Source organism: Callithrix jacchus, chromosome 14 (assembly GCF_049354715.1).
Source record: "Callithrix jacchus isolate 240 chromosome 14, calJac240_pri, whole genome shotgun sequence".
Classification (NCBI taxonomy): domain Eukaryota; kingdom Metazoa; phylum Chordata; class Mammalia; order Primates; family Cebidae; genus Callithrix; species Callithrix jacchus.
Window position 1 is genome coordinate 72,247,009 of NC_133515.1, and position 23,959 is coordinate 72,270,967.

A 23,959-nucleotide genomic window follows, 5' to 3' on the forward strand; every position below is an offset into this window, starting at 1 on the left:
ATTCCTTTTTGCATTTTTTTCTCTAATCTTGGTTTCTCGTTTTATTTCATTGAGTTGATCTTCAACTTCTGATATTCTTTCTTCTGCTTGGTCAATTTGGCTGTTGAAACTTGTGCATGCTTCGCGAAGTTCTCATGTTGTGTTTTTCAGCTCCTTCAATTCATTCATATTCCTCTCTAAGTTATCCATTCTTGTTATCATTTCCTCGAATCTTTTTTCAAATCTTTTTTCAAGGTTCTTAGTTTCTTTGCATTGATTTAGAACATGTTCTTTTAGCTCACAGAAGTTTCTCATTACCCACCTTCTGAAGTCTGATTCCGTCATTTCGTCACAGTCACTCTGTCCAGCTTTGTTCCCTTGCTGGTGAGGAGTTTTGGTCCTTTGTAGGAGGCGAGGTATTCTGGTTTCGGGTGTTTTCCTCCTTTTTGAGCTGGTTTCTTCCCATCTTTGTGGATTTATCCACCTATCGTCTGAGTAGTTGCTGACTTTTCGATTGGTTCTCTGAGTGGACACCCAGATTGTGGATGATGAGGTATTTCTGTTACTTGGTTTTCCTTCTACCAGTCTAGCCCCTCCGCTGTATGACTGCTGAGCTCCACTCCAGGCCCTGCTTGTCTGGGGTGCACCTGTAGCAGCTGCAGAACAGTGAGGGATGGTACCAGTTTCTTCTTCTGCTATCTTTGTCCCAGAATGATACCCACCTAATGTCAGTCTGATCAGTCCTTTTTGAAGTGACTCTGGATATACAGGGGTCAGGGAGCTGCTTGAGGAGACGGTCTGTACTTTACAGGAGCTCAAGTGCTGAGCTGTGAGCTCCGTTGTTCATTCAGGGCTGTTAGGCTGCTACGTTTATGTCTGCTGCAGCAGACCTCTTAAAACCCCTTTTTTTTCCTCAGATGCTCTGTCTCAGGGAGTTGGGGCTTTCTTTATGAGTGTCCGTTGCACTATTCTGCCCAGCTAGGAGGCAGTCTAGTCACTATTTGCCTGCTGAGCCTCTGCCCTGCTGATGTGGGGTCCACCCTGTTGCTGCGGGCTCTGCCCTGCAGCCGCGGGCTCCGCCCTGCTGCCACGGGCTCTGCCCTGCGGTGGAGTCTCTCTGTTATGGCGGGTTGCCTCGGCAACGACATGCTGCATCAGCAATGGGAGTGTACCTCAGTAGGGGTGGATTGCCTCGGTAATGGCGGACGCCCCTCCCCCACCGAGCTGCACCGTCCTGGGTTCAGCTGTGCCCACAGTGAAACTCTCCACCCGGAGCATTTCAAATTGCCGTTTTGTTTGTCCCTGTCGGGGTGAAACCCACTGAGCCTGCTCGCCTGGCTCCCTGCCTCAGAGCGCCTTTCTTTCTTTTTTTAAGTTGAACAGATGGCTCTCTCCCAGGTGTTTCAGTCACCAGGGCACCGGGATCTGTGTGATTTCCCATGCAGTGAGCCAACGCGCTGGCTCAAACGCCACTTCCCAGGAATCTCCTGGTCTGGCTCACTGTCCAAGTCCCATTTAATCAGATGGATATGCTAATCTGCCCTCCCAAATCTCAGATTGCCGGTTTAGCAGGGCACCCGGACCAGTGTGTTTTGAGCAGAGTGTTGCAGAGTACCACTGCGCTGCGGCACCAGCCGACGCGGCCACAACAGCCAAAACGGCTGTGCTTGCGTCCCGTGCCTCCCCTACACCTGGGAATTTCCCTGTTCTATAGGCAACAAAGATCCGTCTGGAAATGCAGCTTTGACTCACCCTCTGCACGTTCACTGAGAGCTGCAATCCTGAGTTGTTCTTACCGCACCATCTTCGGGTTAATTTATTATTAAAGGAAAGTGTTTCTATAAATTTAGTGTTGCCTAAGTGTGCGGTGTTTACAAAGTCTACAGTGATGCACAGTATGTACTAGGACTTCATATTCTCCCACCACTCATTCACTGACTCACCTCAAGGCCTCGAATCTCCATTCATGTTAAGTGCCCTACACAGGTATATCACTTTTTATCCTTTCTACTGTATTTTTACTGTACCCTTTCTATGTTTAAATATGTTTACATACACAAATACCCATAAATAGGTAACAACTGCATACAGTAGTCAATACAGTATTATGTGTACAGGCCTGCAGCCTAAGAGCAACAGGCTATCTACCATGTAGCCGACGTGTGTAGTAGGCTGTACCATCTACATTTGTGTAAATACACTCTATGATGTCCATACAATGACAGAATCGTCTAATGATACATCTCTCAGAACATATCCTTGTCACAAAGCAATGCATGGCTGTGCTCTGCAGAATGCTCAACAGCAAACAAGGAAAAATACCCTAATCCTCTACCAGTACATAGTGGTCAAATTACAGTACATCAAAGTGTGGATTACCATGCAGTCATGAAAACTGGAACTCAGTTTTTAAAAAAGCAAACATGGCCGGGATCGGTGGTTCGCGCCTGTAATCCTAGCACTTTGGGAGGCCAAGGTAGGCGTAGGCATATCGCGAGGTCAGGAGATCGAGGTTAACATGGTGAAACCCCGTCTCTACTAAAAATACAAAAATTAGCCAGCATGGTGGCACACACCTGTAGTCCCAGCTAATTGGAAGGCTGAAGCAGGAGAATTGCTTGAACCCAAGAGGGAGAGGTTGCAGTGAGCTGAGAATGCGCCACTGCATTCCAGTCTGGGCGACAGAGGAAGACTCTGTCTCTAAATAAACAAATAAAATAAAATAAAGCAAACATGAAAAAAAAAGCAAGCCCAGTTTCTTAGTCCATTATGTGTTGCCATAAAAGAATACTTGAGGCTGGGTAATCTGCCAAGCAAAAAAGCTTTATTTGGCTCACAATTCTAATGGCTGTAAAGTTCACAACTGGGCATCTGCATCTGATGAGGGAATCAGGCTGCTTCCAGTCATGGCAGAAGGTAAAGGGGAACCAGTAAGCAATGATCACATGGCAAGAGAGGAAGCAAGGTCAGAGGTGTGCTGATTCTTTTTAAAAACCAGCTCTCTAGGGAACTAACAAAGTGAGAACTCACCTCCACCCCAGGGAGGGCATTAATTTAATGCATTCAAGAAGATTCTACTCCCACGACCCAACCATCTCCCATTAGGCCCCACCTCCAACACTGGGGATCAAATCTCAACATGAGTTTGGAGGGTACAACCTCCAAACCACAGCACACAGGAAAAGGGCTATAATGTGTCAAAAGTCTTCAAAAGATGTACCTGTCTCTTGGGTGTATAAGAAGACATTCTAAGGGGTATGCAGAAACATAAGTTAGAGATCAACACCCACATATTCCAACTGATCTGCCTGAGAAGTAGCACAAGGTCAAGGCATCAGACTGATCTTTTCTCATCCCTTCTCCTATATACAGGCATCTCCTCTCAACTACCCTAAATCTGACTGTAGAACTTTGTGAAACATGGGGAGCAAAAACCTCCAGGGCACCAAACAAAGAGACCATTGGTGACAAAAGAGAGATACAAGTCTCTGAGAAGCCTCTGACCAAGATACCAGAAAGCCACAGTAGGGTCTGGTGTTCTACACATACTTCAGTTACAGAAATGTAGTATTGGAGCTACAGTACTTTGGCCAGTGTCAGCACGTTATGAGTTCAGATATATTTGAGACAATGGCATCAGAAATCTAATTTTTTTAAAAAAAAGGCTGAGCACAGTGGCTCATGCCTATAATCCTAGCACTTTGGGAGGCCAAGGTGGGCAGATTACCTGAGGTCAGGAGTTCGAGACCAGCCTGACCAACATGGAGAAACCCTGCCTCTACTAAAAATTCAAATTTAGCCAGGCATGGTGGTACATGCCTGTAATTCCAGTTACTCGAGAAGGTGAGGCAGGAGAATCACTTGAACACGGGAGGCGGAGGTTGTGGTAAGCCAAGATGGCGCCATTGCACTCCAGCCTGGGCAAGAAGAGCAAAACTCCATCTCAAAAAAAAAAAAGATAAACAATTTTCACTTAAAGACCTCATTTTTTCCTGTCCCTGAAAGGTGGTCAAAAAAGCACAGCTCCTGAGAATATAGTCCCAAGAACATAAAAAACCGAGTCTAGTCCATCATAGCAAGGCCCCAAGCATTATCCAGAAATCTATTCTTAGAATCCGGAAGGAGTGGCCGAGCACAGTGGCTCATGCCTGCAATCCCAGCACTTTGGGAGGCCAAGGGTGTTGGATCACCTGAGGTCAGGAGTTAGAGACCAGCCTGGGCAACATGGTAAAACTTGTCTCTACTAAATATACAAAAATTAGCCAGGAATAGTGGTATGTATCTGTAATCCCAACTACTCCAGAGGCTGAGGCAGGAGAATTGCTTGAATCTGGGAAGAATAGGTTGCAGTGAGCTGAGATGGCACCACGGCACTCCAGCCTGGGTGAAAGAGCAAGACTCTGTCTCAAAAAAAAAAAAAAAAAAATCCAAAAGGAGGTGGTTACCTTAGAGATGTATAGTACTCAGTTATTAAAACTGGAAAAAGGAGTCAGACTTTCTGGCAGAAAGTCAGTGTTACTTAGCTGCCAGTGTTTTTCAGTGAGGACTGGCTTTGCCATTAAGGTTACTCATGTTAGTTTTCCACAACTGAACAAAGTAAATCCATGGGTTCCAACAATTAGATGAAAATATATTTAAATTGTTTATACTATACTTAGATTAAAATTTGCATCATGTATTTAAATATATTTAAAGTATGTACATGATCTAAGAGTTAAACATTTATCAGACATAAATTTAAAATACAAAGGTATATTTAAACAAACATTACTTCATCACTTCAAATTTCCCAAACCTTTGAGTATACTGGTTGAAATAAGGTACCTATGATAGTTTTAGATATCAAACTATCTAAACTATAGTACCTAGTTATTCAATGAAAATCTAATTTAGATATTGTTATGAAAATGTTTTGTAGATATGAGTAACATCAGCTGACTTGAAGTTAGGGAGAATGGACTCCATAATCTGGGTTGGCCTCATCCAATCAGTAAGAAAAGCCCTAAGTGTGAAACTAAGGCTTCCCTGAAGAAGAAATTTCTACCTAACAGCCCTGTGGATTTCAGACTTGCCTAGTCAGCTTCAACAATTATGTAAGCAGTTCCTTGCCAAAATAAAACTGTGTGTGTGTATATAAACCTGCTGAAAATTGTATCAGTATAGCATATATATATATTTATAATATATACACGTGTATACATGCATGCATACGTGTCTGTATATTTATTCAAATACGTAATCTCCATCTGGTTCAAAAGAGAAAAATCCTGGTAAAACCCTAATTGATGAGAGTCCCTATAGGTGAAATAGTAAGAAGTATAATTAATAATCTTTTGTTAGGTCTCAGTAAAACCTTTTTAGTTTGCTTCTCAGAAAACAAGAAAGCAAATGGCCCTAATGACTTGTTAAAAAACCTAAATCTCAGCCAGGCGCGGTGGCTCACGCCTATAATCCCAGCACTTTGGGAGGCTGAGGCAGGTGGATCACGAGGTCAAGAGATCAAGATCATCCTGGTCAACAAGGTGAAACCCCGTCTCTACTAAAAATACAAAAATTAGCTGGGCATGGTGGTGCGTGCCTGTAGTCCCAGCTACTCGGGAGGCTGAGGCAGGAGAATTGCTTGAACCCAGGAGGCGGAGGTTGTGGTGAGCCGAGATCTTGCCATTGCACTCCAGTCTGGGTAACAAGAGCGAAACTCCATCTCAAAAACAAACAAACAAAAACAAAACCTCTTCCATGTCTGCTGGTTTCAAATTATCTGCTTCTAGCAAAACTGAAAGAGGATCTAATTGAATTGTCAGCTGCAAAATCTTTAAAAATCCTTTACTGTTGAAAAAGCTATATGCTTTTTCAAACACAGTTGAGAAAAACAAAGAACTGAGACCCTACATGCTCTAAGAACAGGGATTTCTGTAGCTTTGCTACCACTCATCACCAGTACTTAGAATGTCCAGTACACGACAGAAGCTCAAAATACATTTGGTAAATGAATACATAAGCAAAACTCCACCATTCTGATCTACTTACTTACACGTAAAAATTTTGTTAGAATCTACATGTGAAATCAAACATAAGAAACAGAATGAAAGCTAAACCTGTCTCTAGCAGAGTTATATTATTTCAAGGATTCATTAAGCTAATTAGTGAGAGGAAGCCCCCCACAAGCTTAAGATTTCCTATAAAAATGTCACATTTTTAGTTTTATTATCAAAAATTTTACAATGTATACTATAATTACAAAAATCCAAAAACAATTTTAAGACTCTGAGCCTTATGAACGCAGAAAACAAATATTTTTAGATTTTAATTTATACCTGGATTTCTGTTGTGACTCATAAAATGATTAATACAATTTTCAAGCATAAAAAACATTAGGTTAGTAGGTGAGGAGCACCTGTAACCCCAGCACTTTAGGAGGCCAAGGCGGGCAGATCACTTGAGGCCAGGAGTTCAAGACCAATTTGGCCAACACAGCAAAAATCTGCCTCTACGAAAAATGAAAAGATTATAGCTGGACGTGGTGGTGATCCCAGCTACTCGGGTGGATGAAGCAGGAGAACCACTTGAATCCCGGAAGAGGCAGAGGTTTCAGTGAGCTGAGATTGTGCCACTGTACTCCAGCCTGAGTGACAGAGTAAGACTCCGTCTCAAGAAAACAAAGAAAGTAAGGGAAAATCAAGAGAAAATAAAACAGAAAAAACATTCTAATCAGCTATCATTTTTTAAAAAATCATGTTGCAGAGGAAAGAATATGTATATACACTTTTGTATGCCTTTGTTTTTTTTTGAGACGGAGTTTTGCTCTTCATGCTCAGGCTGCAGTGCAGTGGCACAATCTTGGCTCACTCCAACCTCGGCCTACTGGACTCAAGCAATTCTCCTGCCTCAGCCTCCCGAGTAGGTAGGATTACAGGCATGCACCACTATGCCCAAATAATTTTGTGTATTTTTAGTAGACAGAGTTTTTCCATGTTGGTCAGGCTGGTCTTGAACTCCCAACCTCAGGTGATCTGCCCACCTTGGCCTCCCAAAATGCTGGGATTACAGACGTGGGCCACCGTACCCAGCCTGCATTTTTTTTCATATACAAGAATTCTCACTGGAAAAGATATCAGAACCTAGTAATAATAATGACTTATCAGGGAGAATGGGGTTATGGAGGGTGCTGACACAGGGAGTTTTTGCATTGAATACATTTTTGTGTCTTTTAACTGTTTACTCATTCACATGTTAACTCATATTTTGGGAGGCAGGGTCTTGTTCTGTCACTCAGGCTGGAGTGCAGTGGCGCAATCATGGCTTACCGCAGCCTCCAACCTCCAGCAATCTGTATTAATGTTTTATATTTTATTTTATTTTATTTATTTTTATTTTTGAGATAGCGTCTCACTGTGTCACCCAGGCTGAAGTGCAGTGACACGATTTTGGCTCACTGCAACCTCCATCTCATGGGCTCAAGGCATTCTCCTGTCTCAGCCTCCTGAGTAGCTAGGATTACAAGTCCCTGCCACCACACCTAATTTTTATATTTTTCATAGAGATGGTTTTTGACCATGTTGGACTGGCTGGTCTTGAATTCCTGGCCTCAAGTGACCCACCTGTCTTGGCCCCCCAAAGTGCAGGGAGCCACCATGCCCAGCCAACTCTGTGTGTGCGTGTGTATGTGTGTGTTTGTGTGTGTGTGTCTCTTCCTTCCTTCCTTGTACCAGTTTTTTGAAATTTCCTTCTTTTTTCTCTCAGTTAGATATGAGGCCTCGCTTGCTGTGTTGACCAAGCTAGTCTCCAACTCCTAAACTCAGTGGTCCTCCTGTCTTGGCCTCCAAAAGTGCTTGGATTACAGGCATAAGCCACTGCCCCAGTCTAAATTTTCTTTTTCTTTTGAGATGGAGTTTCACTCTTGTTGCCCAGGCTGGAGTGCAGTGGCACAATCCTGGCTCACTGCAACCTCCGCCTCCTGGGTTCAAGCAATTTTCCTGCCCCTGCTTCCCAAGTAGCTGGGATTACAGGCATGCACCAACATACCCAGCAAATTTTTGAATTTTTAGTAGAGATGGGGTTTTACCATGTTGGCAAGGCTGGTCTTGAACTCCTGACCTCAGGTGATCTGCCCACGTTGGCCTCCCAAAGTGCTGGGATTACATATGTGAGCCACTGTGCCCGGCCTGATTTTTTTTTTTTTTCTTTAAGCAACAGGGACTCACAATGTTGCCCAGACTGGAGTGCAATGGTTATTCACAGGCACAATCCTAATCAGCACAGAAGTTTTGACTTGCTCCTTTTCCAGCCTGAGCCAGTTCACCACTCCTTAGGCAATCTAGTGGTCCTCCCCCACTCCCAAGAGGTCACTATATTGATGCTGAATGTAATGTAGATAGCCTATCAACATACAGCACTGCAGCCCAGAACTTCAGGACTCAAGCAATCTTTCCTTCTCAGCCTCCCAAGCTGGTATAGTAATTTTTGATGGGTGCTATTAAAGAGTCTTTGAATGACTAGGGAGAGGTACTAGCACATTACTGGTAGAAGAGGAGAGTATCAGATGTCCCGTTGATACACAGACACACATAGCACAGGACAGGCTGGTACCAAAGAACTGATTCATATGACCTCTGGCCATTCAAACATGATCTATGTGCTGAGACTATAATATGTGAATTTATGTGCCCACTTAAGTGAACACAAAGTATTTTGGGCATGGTTTTAGTATAATTGAATTTTCAGGAATGCAGCCATCATATGAAGAACTTTATTTTATTTTGTTCAGAACCTTATCAATAGTAATTTAACATTTTGGAAAATCTCAACAAATACTATTAGTTTTAAAGAAAATTAATAACTCATTAAAAACTTTTAAGTAGGTATTCATAAGTTGATTTAAAACTATCATTGAAAATATACAAAAACAGAAAAAACTATTATAATCCTGTTCCAGCTAACTATTGCTGAGTTATAAACCCCCCAAAACTCAGTAGCATAAAACTGAGTTACAAATCCACCAAAACTCAGTAGCATTAAACAACTCTTCTATTTTGCTCATGGGTTCAAAGTTTAAGGAATCCAGACAGGGCACAGCACAGAAGTCTTGGTCTTGGCTCAATAATAACTGAGGCCTCAACAGCAAGACTCAAATTGATATGTTACTTCACAAGTACCATACTCAATTTGGTAGCTCCTTCAGACACACATCTGGCACCAGCGTACAGGTAGGACTATTAACATACACAGCACATACACACGGTCCCTCTCTGTGGCTTCTCAGAGTATAGTGGCTGAATTCCAATCAGGAATATCTTGAGAACTACGATTGCAAGAAACCAGGCAGAAGCCGCACAGCCTACTGTGACCTATACTGTACTGGTCACAACCACACCAGATCCAAGAAGAGGAGACACGGGCCCACCTCTGAATGGAAAAAAATGTCAAAAATTTGAGGACCATATTTCATTACCACCACAGATTCTTTTCAGCCAACCAAGGTGCTAAAAAAAAAACAATAGCTACTCAGGTGTATGTCCTTGGTATGTGTAAGGCTGCACACACTTGTGAAGTAGCTACCATAAAAAAGACACATGAAGGCCAGGTGTGGTGGCTCACACCTGTAATCCCAGCACTTTGGGAGGCTGACGTAGGTGGATCACAGGTCAGGAGTTCAAGACCAGCCTGGCCAACATGGTGAATCCCCGTTTCCAAAAAAAAAAAAAAAAAAAAAAATGAAGACCTTTGGGAGGCCGAGGCAGGTAGATCACGAGGTCAAGAGATCGAGACCATCCTGGTCAACATGGTGAAACCCCGTCTCTACTAAAAATACAAAAAATTAGCTGGGCATGGTGGCGCGTGTCTGTAATCCCAGCTACTCAGGAGGCTGAGGCAGGAGAATTGCCTGAACCCAGGAGGCGGAGGTTGCAGTGAGCCGAGATTGCACCACTGCACTCCAGCCTAGGTAACAAGAGCGAAACTCTGCCTCAAAAAAAAAATGAAGACAGGAAAGATGATCAAGACCATGTCCCCAACACTAAAGAACACTGAGCACCCAGAATGCACTAACTGCCAGAGAAGAAAGCCTGAAAGGACACAGCAGATAGATGTATTTAAACATCCACTTTCTGTAATTTGGAGCGACAATCAATTGTGATTCCTCATTATAAATCTTCTACAAAAGGTGCCCATTCTTACATAAAAATCCTTTTAGTCTGAAGACCCTATAAACATATTAAATCTTTTATAAAAGGTGCCAATTCTTATATAAAACTCCTCACCCCCTTTTTTTTTAGACAGAGTCTTGCCTGTAGCCCAGGCTGGAGTGCAGCGGTCCGATCTTGCCTCACTGCAACCTCCGCATCCCGGGTTTCAGCGATTCTGCTGCCTCAGTGTTCCAAGTAGGTGGGACTACAGGCTCATGCCACCATGCCCAGCCAATTTTTTTGTCTCTTTAGTAGAGATAGGGTTTCACAGTGTTAGCCAGGATGGCCTCCATCTCCTGATCTCGCCCACCTCATCCTCCCAAAGTACGGAGATTATAAGCGTAAGCCACCGTGTCTGGCTAAAAATCCCTTTTTAGACGCCGGGCATGGTGGCTCACCCCTGTAAACCCAGCACTTTGGGAAGCTGGGGCAGGCGGATCACCTGAGGTCAGGAGTTCAAGACCAGCCTGGCCAACATGGTGAAACCCTGTCTCTACTACAAATACAAATATTAGCCAGGCATGGTGATGCGTGCCTGTAGTCCCAGACACTTGGGAGGCTGAGGTAGGAGAATCACTTGAACCCAGGAGGCAGAGGCTGCAGTGAGCCAAGATTGCGTCACTGCTCTCCAGCCTGGGTGACAGAGCAAGACCCTGTCCCAAAAAAAAAAAAAAAAAAAAAAAGAAACCCCTAGTGACACATAGCTAAGAGGAAAAAAAAAAATCCCTTTTTAGTCTGAAGACCCTATAAACATATTAAACATTCTATGTTCTTTTTTGTTTTTTCTTTCCTTCTTTCTTTCTTTCTTTCTATTTTTTTTTTTTTTTTTTTATACTGAGTTTCACTCTTATTCCCCAGGCTGGAGAGCAATGGTGTCATCCTGGCTCACTGCACCCTCCACCTCGAAGGTTCAAGCGATTCTCTTGCCTCAGCCACCCAAGTAGCTGGGATTATAGATGTCTGCCACCAACCAAGCCCAACTTTTTTTTTTTTTTTTGACAGAGTCTTGCTCTGTCACCCAGGCAAGAGTGCAGTGGCGTCCACTCAATGCAACCTCCGCCTCCCAGGTTCAATCAATTCTCCTATCTCAGTCTCCCAAGTAGCTGGGATTACAGAGGCCCACCACGGCACCCAGCTAATTTTTGTATTTTTAGTAGAGACAGGGTTTCACCATCTTAGCCAGGCTGGTTTCAAACTCCTGACATCCTGATCCACTTGCCTTGGCCTCCCAAAGTACTAGGATTACAGGCGTGAGCCACAGTGCCTGGCCAATTTTGTAGTTTTAATAGAGACAAGGGTTTCACCATGTTGGCCAGGCTGGTCTCAAACTCCTGACCTCAGGTGATCCACCTACCTCAGACCCTCAAAGTGCTGGGATTATAGGTGTGAGCCACCACACCCAGCCTCTACGTTCTTTGAATTCTTTTTTCTTTTTAAGAACAGAAACAGGGTTTTATTATGCTGCCGAAGTTGGTCTTGAACTACACGATCCTTTTAATTCTTAATTATACACTACATGAATGTCAAAAAAATTAAGTTCCCATTATGACCTTTGACACCAAAACTTTGAATAGAAATGTTATTTTAGCCCAGGTACAGTGGCTAAAATGCCCATGAGTCTGAAACCACCCTAGGTAATATAGTGAGACTCTCTCTCTAGAAAAGACATTTTTTAAAAATTAGCCAGCCATGGTGGTACGTTATTGTAGTCCCAGCTACTCTCAAGGTTAAGGTAGGAGGATTCCTTTGAGCCCAGGAGGCAGGGATTGCAGTGAGCCAAGATCACACCACTGCACTCCAGCCTAAGCAACAGAGTGAGAGACTGCCTAAAAAACAAAATACTGTCAAGACCACTTTCTAATCCTTCTTATAATGATAGGAAGATTGCAGAATCGTCAATAAAGGAGTAAGCTACAAGAGCAAGGCTTCAGGTTGCAAGATCAGCTTCTTCCCAATTCACTGTGGCAGCCAATTCTGGTTCTGTGATTCTGGTTCTATGATTCTGAGTAAATAGAAATAAACCTTCCCATCTTCTTTCCTTTTCCCCTTCTACAAAGCTCTAAGTATGCGTGTGTGGTGGTAAAGAGGAGGGGAAAACAGAGTGAACATGAGTAAATAAAAGAACTATCTCAGGGCCGGGCACAATGGCTCACGCCTGTAATCCCAACGCTTTGGGTGGCCGAGGCAGGTGGATCACCTGAGGTCAGGAGTGGGAGACCATCCTGGCCAACATGGTGAAATCCTGTCTCTACTAAAAATAGAAAAATTAGCTGGGTGTGGTGACGCACACCTGTAGTCCCAGCTACTCAGGGGGCTGAGGCCGAAGATTCATTTCAACAAGGTAAAGGTTGCAGTGAGCCGAGATCACACCACTACATTCCAGCCTGGTGACAAAATAAGACTCTGTCTCAAAAAAAAAAAACAGAAAGAGAATTTTAAAAAGCAATTTCAATTTTGGACCAGGCAGGGCGACACACATCTGTAATCCCAGCACTTTGTGAGGATCCCTTGAGCCCAGGAGATCAACATCAGCCTACTGTGTTTTTTTAAAGCAATGTTTTGTTCTCCTATCAGTAGCAAATGTGAAGCCCTGATATGCTGAATATATAATTCGTAAACATGACAGAACTCATATCATAATGAACACATTTTTCTTTTACATGTCAGCAACCAACTGAAAATAATGAACACTTTCTATACAGAAACAGAAAAGCACTATGAATTACAAGAGAAAATACAGTAAAAATTTAACTTATGAGACAACTTGCCTAGCTAAACCAATGACACAGCAGGGCAGGGACTCTCAAGCAGACTCAGAACAAACCTGTGCAAACACCAGCCTCCCTTACACCCATACCAGGACATTTCAAAAGACTACAGTGATTATAAATCAAAGTATCAAAGTGGCCAGGTAGGAGGGCTCATGACCATAATCCCAGCGCTTTGGGAGGCTGAAGCGGGTTAATCACTTGAGGTCAGGAGTTCGAGACCAGCCTGACCAACATGGTAAAATTCCATCTCTACTAAAAATACAAAAGTTAGCTGGGCATGGTGGCGCATGTCTATAATCCCAGCACTTTGGGAGACAGAGGCGGGTGGATCACTTGAGGTCAGGAGTTCCAGACCAGCCTGGCCAATGTGGCAAAACTCCACCTCTACTAAAAATACATAAATTAGCCATGCATGATGGCACATGCCTGTAATCCCTGCTACATAGGAGGCTGAAGCAGGAGAATCGCTTGAACCCAGGAGGTAGAGGTTGCAGTGAGCCAACATGGTGCCATTGCACTCCAGCCCAGGTGACAGAACAGGACGCTGTCTCAGAAATAAATAAATTAAATAAATAGGCCAGGCACAGTGGCTCACACCTGAAATCCCAGAACTCCGGGAGGCCAAGGCTGGTAGATCACGAGGTCAGGCATTCGAGACCATCCTGGCCAACACAGCGAAACCCCATCTCTACTAAAAATAAAAAAATTAGCTGGGTGTGGTGGCAGATGCCTGTATGCCAGCTACTTGGGAGGCTGAGGCAGGAGAATCGCTTGAACCTGGGAGTCAGAGGTTGTAGTGAGCAGAGATCGCACCACTGCACTCAGCCCAGGTAACAGTGTGAGGCTCTGTTTCATAAATAAATAAATAAAAATTTTTTTAAAAAGGGGCTAAAATATGTCAAAACTATTGACTGAGGGAGACTGGGGAATTCACAGTAAGATTAAACTACACAGAAAAGCTTAGGGTTCTCCACACCTAAATGCTACCTTATACTTCTTTTTCTGACAAACTTTTATTTCCATACATATCTAAGACAATAAACATATCATAAGAAACACTAGGAAGAAAAAAATCCGTGGGGGGTGGGGATGGGAAGAGGGATGGCATCAGGAAGAATAGCTAATGGATGCTGAGCTTAATACCTGGGTGATGGGATGATCTGCGCAGCTAATCACCACAGCACATGTTTATGTATCAAACCTGCACATCCTGCACATGTACCCCTGAACTTAAATGTTGGGGGAGAAAATAATCTGGCTGGGTGTAGTGGCTCACACCAATAATCCAAGCACTTTGGAAAGCCTAGGCAGGAGGATCACTTGGGCCAAGAGTACCAGACCAGCTTGGGAAACAGAGAGACTCTATCTCTGCAACACTTTTATTTTTTTAATTAGCCTGGTGTAGTGGTACACAACTGTGGACCCAGCTACTCTGAAGGCTGAGGTTGGGGGATTGCTTGAGCCTGGAAGGTCATGGTTGCAGTGAGTCATGACTGTGCCAAGGCACTCTCCAGCTAGGGCAACACAGCAAGACTCAGTTCCCCTTGTCAAAAAACTAAGTTATTCAGTTGTTTTAGAGGGGAAAAAATGTCCTCCAAAACACCAGTGAAGTATAAATTTGTTCCTATCTGTATCCTCACAAAACTACCACTGGACCAGGCCCAGTGGCATGTCACCTCAGCACTTTGAGAGGCCAAGGTGAGAGATCACTTAGGCCTAGAGTTCAAGACCAGTCTAGGCAACATAGCAAGATTCTATCTCTATTCAAAAGAAAAACAAAACACCACTGAAAACAGGAAATGGCAAGGCACTACCCTGATTATTTGTTAAAGCCTTTTTTTTTTAATTGAAGACGGGGTTTCACCATGTTGGTCAGGCTGGTCTTTAACTCCCGACCTCCAAAGTGCTTGGATTACAGGCATGAGCCACCATGCCCGGCCTGCTAAAGCCTATTTACAAAGGCTTCTACGTCAACATTTTCACCAATTAACAAACATGATGCAACCTAAAATACTATATACCAGGCCAGTCCTGGTAGCTCATGTCTGTAATCCCAGCACTTGCAAGGATGAGGCAGGAGGACCACTTGAGTCTGTGGGTTTGAGGCTACAGTGAGCCATGATCATGCCACTGCACTCCAGCCTGGATGGCAGAGCAAGACTTTTGTCTCCAGTGTGTGTGTGTGTTGTGTGTGTACATACATAAAATTACATACACACAAATATACACATATATACTACAACCAAACACCAGTGTTTGGTTTCAGTTAGTATCACTTATTTTACTCCCATCAAAATTACAAGTAAGAGAAATAGACAAGCAAAGAATAAGCACGGTAAGAATAAGCACATTTCCACCTCATCATGAAAAACACAAGACTTAAACATTTTTTTAATCAGAGAAAAATTACTTACTAGCATGCTTATCTGCGAGCATTATAAGTGTATTGGAAATATCACGTCGTCTATAAAAGCATACTACTTTTGCTTCCACGTTGCCACTTGCAGTCTAAGAGATAAGAAAAATAAAAGTCATTTGCACTGAATATTAGAGTCAAATAATTTATAAAACAAAACTAGATACAGCACAATTATAAGATCATGCTCATTAACACTGTGCCAACCACAACTGCAGGATAACCACAGAGCTAAAAAATTCAAATAAGGATGAGCAACATTAGTTCTGCTTCCAAGCACAACTGGAATGTCAAACATATAATAACACTGGCATTAATTAAACTAAACTGATTAGACTGCTTTAATGATTAAAGCCAGATATAGTTAACACTGATTAGCTTTAAGAAACTAATACCCCCACTGCTTCAATTAACTAGTCTAAAAAAAAAAAAGTAAAAGAAACTAATCCACCCAATTTTAAAGCCACAACTGACGGAAATAATTTATTTCAGTCATTTAAACATACCTCATCCAAACACATTCCCAGAAAACACGATCTAAGTGTAAAATCACCAAGCACTCCCCTCAGTATCCCATGCTCCATGACAGTGAAGCTCTGAAGGTGGGAGATAGCCATTATGCAGAATAGACCAGGTGACCTGGAAAAGCATTCTCTAGCCCAAGAAAGTCTACAAATCTCTAAGAGACAATATTCTAAGCAGTACTTAGTTTACTTTTACATCTAAAAATATTAAAAACTCTGAGTTATAAAGAAAAAAGGCAAAAAAAACTCTTTTATGAATGCTGAAACTTTCACTTCTTTTTGGCTACAGTCTACAATGCAATCAATACTCAGTTAGGTTCTTCCAAAGTATGAAGGCTTCAAACAAAAATTCGGTTATGCTGTCATTTACTGCAGGTGGGGCCCAGGCTCCTGCTCTCTATTCTCTAGAATTCTGAGAGCTCTCAAGAAGGTCAATCAGTCATTACAAAGTTCCCTATAAAACACACAGATTATAATAAAATGCTATTGTGATTTCCATTTTCAAACAAATGTGAGAATAAATTTTTAGAAATTTCTCTGGTCTTACAGATATACTCAAATACAAAGAAGAATATATAAGTGCTACAGTAAATTTGTCAATTTTATGAAGTTCAGCAGCAGTATTTTAGATTGAGAAACAGTCCTGTAGAAACAGTGCCCCTTAAAATTGAAATCATATTAAATTCCTAACCAAAATGCTTCCATATTTCATAATACTGTGATCAAATACATTCTCCAGAAGTAATGATCCATCAATCTGCAAATTCAACAGGCCAGGATTTAACCCCAGCACTCTGGGAGGCCAAGGACATGTAAATAAAATAAAATCTATTGATGACTTCAAATATAAGCTCTGGGTCATTTTTGTCTTCTTGAAATAAGCTTGAAACTGTTGCTTTGAATTTTCAATATTGTTTTTGTCTCTTCCTGAGACATTAAAAATCCAGGCTGAGTGCACTGGCTTACACCTGTAATCACAGCACTTCGGGAGGCTGAAGTGGGCAGATCGTGAGGTCAGAAGTTCAAGACCTGCGTGGCCAACATAGTGAAACCCTGTCTCTACTAAAAATATAAAAATTAGCCAGGTGTGGTGCCATGCACCTGTAGCCCCAGCTATTCGGGAGGCTGAGGAGAGAGAATCACTTGAACCCAGGAGGCAGAGACCAAGCCATTGCATTCTAGCCTGGGTGAGAGTGAAACTCTGTCTCAAAAACAAAAAAAAAAACTCCAAAGCAACAGTTTCAAGGCGTGTTTTTTTCTGCCTCACTAGTGAGTTCCTCCAATAGGAATGCTATACAAAGCCACTTTTTTTTGCAGGGTGGGGACAGGGTCTCACTCTGGCACCCAGGCTGGAGGGCAGTGGTGCAATCTCAGCTTACTGCAACCTCCACCTCTCAGGTTCAAGCAATTCTCAAGTAGCTGCAGTTGTAGGCGCCTGCCACCATGCCTGGCTAATTTTCGTGTTTTTTTTTTAAGAGACAGGGTTTCACCATGTTGATCAGGCTGGTTTTGAACTCCTGACCTCTGGTGATCCCACCACCTTGGCCTCCCAAAGTGCTGGGATTACAGGTGTGAGCCACTTGCACCCGGCCTTACAAAGCTAATTAAATTCTTATTTAAACCTGCATAGGGAGCAGGGAGTGTAGCTCAAAATAAATATTCTCTTCTGGACCATGCATTCACTTGGCTACTAGGTAGCTTACAGTTACCATATTCCTCTTCGCCTCTACAAACACATACCCTCCAGCATTCTTCTGAAGTATGGTTACTCCTGGTTCTACAGCCCAGTGCCAGTCTGCAACTGTTAATGGCGTTTAATGAAATGAGTACGAGGTTTGAGACTAAGTGTATTATAGCAATTAAGAGTTCATTTTAGGCCGGGCCCGGTGGCTCATGCCTATAATCCCAGCACTTTGGGAGGCTGAGGTGGGGGGATCACGAGGTCAAGAGATTGAGACCACCCTGGCCAACATGGTGAAACCCTGTCTCTACTAAAAATACAAAAATTAGCTGGGCATGGTGGTGTGCGCCTGTAGTCCCAGCTACTCGGCAGGCTGAGGCAGGAGAATTGCTTGAACCCAGAAGGTGGAAGTTGCGGTGAGCCGAGATCGTGCCATTGCACTCCAGTCTGGGTAACAACAGCGAAACTCCGTCTCAAAAAAAAAAAAAGGTTCATTTTATATCTTAATCCTAATAATAAAAAAAAATTGGGGCTTACATTTTGTTTCTCAGACAGGATCTCACTAAACTGTCCAGGTGGGAGTGCAGTTATTATTTATAGGTGTAATCCTCAATTACTGACAGACTTGAACTCCTGGACACAAGTGATCCCCCCAAATAGCCAGGACTACAAGGCTAGAGGAGACAGTGCACCCAGCAGGGGCTTGTGTTTTTTTGTTTTTTTTGTTTTTTTTTTTTTTGAGATAGAGTCTTACTCTGTCACCCAGGCTAGAGTCCAGTGGCACAATCACAGCTTGCTGTAGCCTCAACCTCCTGGGCTCAAGTGACCCTCCTGCCTCAGCTTCCGGAGCAGCAGGGACCACCAGTGCACTAACATATCCAGCCTACTTTTTTTGTAGAGATGAGGTCTCACTATGTTGCCCAGTCTGTTCTCGAACTCCTAGATCCAAGGGATCCTCCCTCAGCCTCCCAAATTGCTGGGAGTACAAGCGTGAGCCAATGTACCCAACCTGGTTATTCTTTCAATCCACCAAATTTCTCTCAACCCTTCCTGTAAGCCAAGTACTGACCTGACACTGGGCGTACATGCTGCCAGGCTCATGGAAACTCTACTCCCACAAGGAGGCCTAGTCCCATGCCATCCCCTATCACACATGACTAAAAACCTTCATCAAAGTCAGGTGTGGTGGCTCATACCTATAATCCCAGGACTTTGGGAGGCAGAGGCAGGAAGATTGCTCAAGCCCAGGAGTTCAAGACCAGCCTGGGCAACATAGGGAAACAGAAGAAACAAAAACAGAAACAGAAGAAACCTAAAATAATCACTAAGCCAGTCATGGTGGCTCATGCCTATACCAGCACTTTGGGAGGTGGAGGTGGAGAATCGTTTAAACCCAAAAGTTTGAGACCAGCCTGAGCAACACAGTGGGACCCCCATCTCTACAAAAAAAAAAAAAAAATTTAATTAGCTGGGCACAGTGCCATGGAAGCTGAGGCAGGAGTGCTTCTGGAAGCTGAGGCAGGAGGGTCACATGAACCAAGGAGGTTAAGGCTCCAGTGGGCCATGATCACACCACTGTACTTCAACCTGGGCAACACACACACACACACCCTTTACCAACTCTAAAGCATAAAAGTAAAGCCTTCCAGCCTGGCATAGTGGCTGCTCACACTTGTAACCCCAGCACTCTGGGAGGCCAAGGACAGCAGATCTCCTGAGGCGAGGAGTTCAAGACCAGCCTGGCCAACATGAAACCCTTCTCTACTAAAAATACAAAATTAGCCAGGCGTGGTGGTACATGCCTGTAATCCTAGCTACTTGGGAGGCTGAGGCAGAAGAATCGCTTGAACACGGGAGACAGAGGTTGCAGTGAGCTGAGATCACACCATTGTACTTTCAGCCTGGGTGACAGAACAAAACCCTGTCTCAAAAAAAAAAAAAAGAAAAAGAAAAACATTCCTGTCGATATGCTCAGCCCTATTTTCCTCTACCCCTTCCTTTCTGCTCCAGACTCCATTTTTCAGTGATGGAATCAGCAACAAAGTACAACCTATTGAGGGAGAAACAGAAAAAGCTTCATGAAGGAGGAAATGGATGAAGGGTCCTTAGTGGGCTAGGAAAGAAGGAAAGGAGTCCAACAGGTAAAGCCTGGAGGACTGAACATTCTAGGAAAAAAGGTGGACATGAGTAAAAAGCCACAGGTGGGAAAGAAAAGTGGGAACATATGTAAAGAAGAGCCCACAATGAATACTGATTCCTGTGTTCTCTTCTCCATTTAAATTACAGCCTCTTAGTTCCACTCTGCTAAACACATTCACTAAAATATCCTCCAGCAATAATAAATGGGCTTTTCTGAAGCTCTAAAATAATTTCAGCCAATGTCTGTATCCTTTTTTTTTTTTTTTTGAGATAGAGTTTCGCTCTTGTTGGCCAGGCTGGAGTGCAGTGCTGCGATCTGGGCTCACTGTAACCTCCACCTTCTGGTTTCAAGTGATTCTCCTGCCTCAGTCTCCCGAGTAGCTAGGATTACAGGCGTCTCCCACCAGGCCCAGTTAATTTTTGTATTTTTAGTAGAGCTGGGGTTTCACCATGTTGGCCAGGCTGGTCTCGAACTCCTGACCTTGTGATCCACTGGCCTCAGCCTCCCAAAGTGCTGGGATTACAGGCATGAGCCACTGCACCCAGCCACTCATGTCTGTTTCTATCCCAGACTTAAAAAGTATGTTATTCTGGTTGGGTGTGGTGGCTCATACTTGTTATTATCAGAACTTCGGGAGGCTCAGGTGGGTAGACGGCTTGAGCCCAGGAATTTGAGACCAGCCTGGGCAACATGGTGAAACCCTTTCTCTATTTATTTTTTTAAATTAAAAGTAAAAGTAAGAGGCCAGGCACAGTGGCTCACGCCTATAATCCCAGCACTTTGGGAGGCCAAGGCAGGCGGATCACCTGAGGTCAGGAGTTAGAGACCAGCCTGACCAACATGGGGAAACCCGTCTCTACTAATACAAAATTAGCCGGGCATGGTGGCGCATGCCTGCAGTCCCACCTACTTAGGAGGCTGAGGCAGCAAAATCGCTTGAACCTGGGAGGTGGAGGTTGCAGTGAGCCGAGATTGCACCATTGCACTCCACCCTGGGCAACAAGAGTGAAACTCCGTCTCAAGAAAAAAAGAAAGAAAGAAGAAATAAAGAATAATATTTACCAGAGTTTTTTTAATTTAACCTTTTATTCTACATCCAAATAATCATCTTTACTATACGTGAGTACACACTAGGGGAAAGGAAAAGAAAAATGTAAAATAAACAATATTGAACTGTGTTCGTCAACAGATACTTAGCTTCCCACCTAAAACTTTCTGAAACATTTAGGGGAAAAAAATTGAGGCAGAAATCTATTACTGTAATGAGAGGGAAAAAAAAAAAAATCAAAGCCCTGCTTTCTTTCTTTTCACACTCTGTCACCCAGACTGGAGCGCAATGATATAATCACAGCCTTGATCTCCCCAGGCTCAGGAGATCCTCCCACCTTAGCCTCTCAAGTAGCTGGGAATACAGGCGCAAAACACCTTGCCCAGCAAATTTTTCAATTTTTTTTTTTTTTTTTGAGACGGAGTTTTTCGCTGTTGTTACCCAGACTGGAGTGCAATGGCATGATCTCAGCTCACCGTCACCTCCACCTTCCAGGTTCAAGCAATTCTCCTGCCTCAGCCTCCCGAGTAGCTGGGACTACAGGGGTGCACCACCATGCCCAGCTAATTTTTGTATTTTTAGTAGAGACAGGGTTTCTACTAAACCCTTGTTGACCAGGATGGTCTTGATCTCTTGACATCGTGAACCACCCTCCTCGGCCTCCCAAAGTGCTGGGATTATAGGCTTGAGCCACCGCGCCCGGCCTAAATTTTTCAATTTTTATAGCAACAAGGTTTTACCATGTTGCCCAGGGTGCAGTCCTGCTTCCAAACTAAGCATATACGACTGTAAACAGGAGTTAACAATGTAAAAAAAACAGGGATCATTCTATAAAAGAAATTTTTTTATAAAAATAGTGATTGCCGCTTTTCTGAGGATCCAGCAAGATGGCAGGGGTACAGCAGAAGCAGCAGATCTCCGCAGGTTCACCTACCGCGGCATGGACCTGGACCAGCTGCTAGACATGTTCTACGAGCAGCTGATGCAACTGTACAGTGCAGAGCAGCTGCAGCACCTGTGGCAGCTGAACCCGGGCCTGCCGCGGAAGCAGCACTCGCTGCTGAAGCGCCTGCGCAAGGCCAAGGAGGAGGCACCGCCCATAGAGAAACCGGAAGTGAAGACGCACCAGCGGTACATGCTCATCCTGCCCGAGATGGTGGGCAGCATGGTGGGCGGCTACAAAGGCAAGACCTTCAACCGGGTAGAGATCAAGCCGGAGATGATCGGCCACTACCTGGGCGAGTTCTCGATCACTCACAAGACTGTGAAGCATGACCAGCTGGGCATCAGGGCCACCCACTCCTCCCACTTCAACCCCCTCACGTAGTGGCTCTGATAATAAAGGCACACAGATATCAAAAAAGAAAAAAAAAAGGCCGGGCACGGTGGCTCAATTCTGTAATCCCAGCACTTTGGGAGGCCGAGGCGGGAGGACCACGAGGTCAAGAGATCGAGACCATCTTAGCCAACATGGTGAAACCCCGTCTCTACTAAAAATACAAAAATTAGCTGGGCGTGGTGGCACACGCCTATAGTCCCAGCTACTTGGGAGGCTGAGGCAGGAGAATTGCTTGAACCCGGGAGGCGGCAGTTGCAGTGAGTCGAGATCGCGCCACTGCACTCCAGCCTGGCGCCTGGCGACGGAGCCAGACTCTGTCTCAAAAAAAAAGAGTTATTGCCACCTTATCCTAGGAATTCTGTTTAAAAAACTCAGAGGAAAGGTAATGAAACAGGTTAATATCCCTTGTCCCTTGTTTTCCTGGCTTATCAGAACAGAGTAAGAATTTTCAGTTTAGAGGTGGTTTTGTTTTGGTTTTTTGTTTGTTTGTTTTTTGAGACGGAGTTTCCCTCTTGTCACCCAGGCTGGAGTGCAACAGCGCAGTCTCGGTTCACCAAAACCTCAGCATCCCAGGTTCAAGTGATTATCCTGAGTAGCTGGGATTACAGGCATGCACCACCACACCAGACTAATTTTGTATTTTTAGTAGAGATGGGGTTTCACCATGTTGGCCAGACTGATCTGGAACTCCTGACCTCAGGTGATCTGCCAACCTTGGCCTCCCAACGTGCTGGGATTACAGGCATGAGCTACTGAGCCCAGCCTTGTTTTTTTCCTTTTTTAAAGAGACTGGGGGGGTCTTACTATGTTCCACAGGCTGGTCTCAAACCCCCAGGCTCAAGCAATCCTCCTGCCTCAGCCTCTAGAACATCTGAGACTACCATGCCTGTCTTCAAGTATTTTTAAATCATTATTTGGATTTTCCCAGCATGTTAACTTTCCCTACCTAGCCAATTTCACCTCTGATCTTCCCAGGGCCTTTATCTAGAATACTTTTGTGGCCTCTCTTTCCATGGTTCCCTCTTTCTCATCCTTTAGGCCTCAACTTCAATGTCCTTTCCCACCCTACCTAAAGGAAATGACTTGTCATTCTCTATGTCAAAGCTCTTGCCTTCTTAGAAGTTAACACAGGCCGGGCGTGGTGGCTCACGCCTGTAATCCCAGCACTTTGGGAGGCCGAGGCGGGTGGATCACGAGGTCAAGAGATCGAGACTGTCCTGGTCAATATGGTGAAACCCCATCTCTACTAAAAATACAAAAAATTAGCTGGGCATGGTGGTGTGTGCCTGTAATCCCAGCTACTCAGGAGGCTGAGGCAGGAGAATTGCCTGAACCCAGGAGGCAGAGGTTGCACTCCAGCCTGGGTAACAAGAGCGAAACTCCATCTCAAAAAAAAAAAAAGAAGTTAACACAGTTCATTACTATTACTATTTTCTTTATGCCTATCAACTTGTCTTTCCAGGTGTCTCCCTTATGAGAATGTAGACCATGTCCATCTTGTTCACAATTCTATCTCTGAGGCTAGCAAAGTGTCTGGTACATAATGAGGCAAATCCTCAATAATATTTGCTTAATGAATTATCTAAAATAAGATGTCTTCTTCACATCCATTCCAAAATAAAGACCCTATGTAAATATTTTAATTAGCCATTCAAACTACCATTTCGTGAAATTACAAAGAATCCCATCTCTCACAGCAGTCATCCCCAGCCCCAGAGACTCGCTATTATATGGATGACTCTGTTGACAAGGGGTAGGGGCAGGGAGGAGGTGAGGATGGAGGAGGAGGATGTTTTGGAAGTGAATGGCAATGAAACGATAAAGGAGTGTGAAATAATCCATGTTCACCTAACATGTGTAACCCAATCATTTAGCTACAA

The 23,959-nt window shown here is 43.9% G+C and overlaps 1 protein-coding gene and 1 pseudogene across 5 annotated transcripts in view; one reads left to right on the plus strand and one right to left on the minus strand.

The window, feature by feature from the left end:
* Window positions 1–23,959, minus strand: part of MTA3 (metastasis associated 1 family member 3) — a 274,841-nt gene that overhangs the window by 167,954 nt on the left and 82,928 nt on the right. For all 5 annotated transcript variants that reach the window (XM_078349438.1, XM_078349437.1, XM_008980775.5 and 2 more), the window contains exon 3: window positions 15,346–15,439. In XM_078349438.1, coding sequence (XP_078205564.1) covers window positions 15,346–15,367 — 22 coding nt within the window. In that variant the 5' untranslated portion in view covers window positions 15,368–15,439. The remainder of the gene's footprint in view (window positions 1–15,345; window positions 15,440–23,959) is intronic.
* Window positions 19,736–22,108, plus strand: LOC108588251 (small ribosomal subunit protein uS19 pseudogene; annotated as a pseudogene).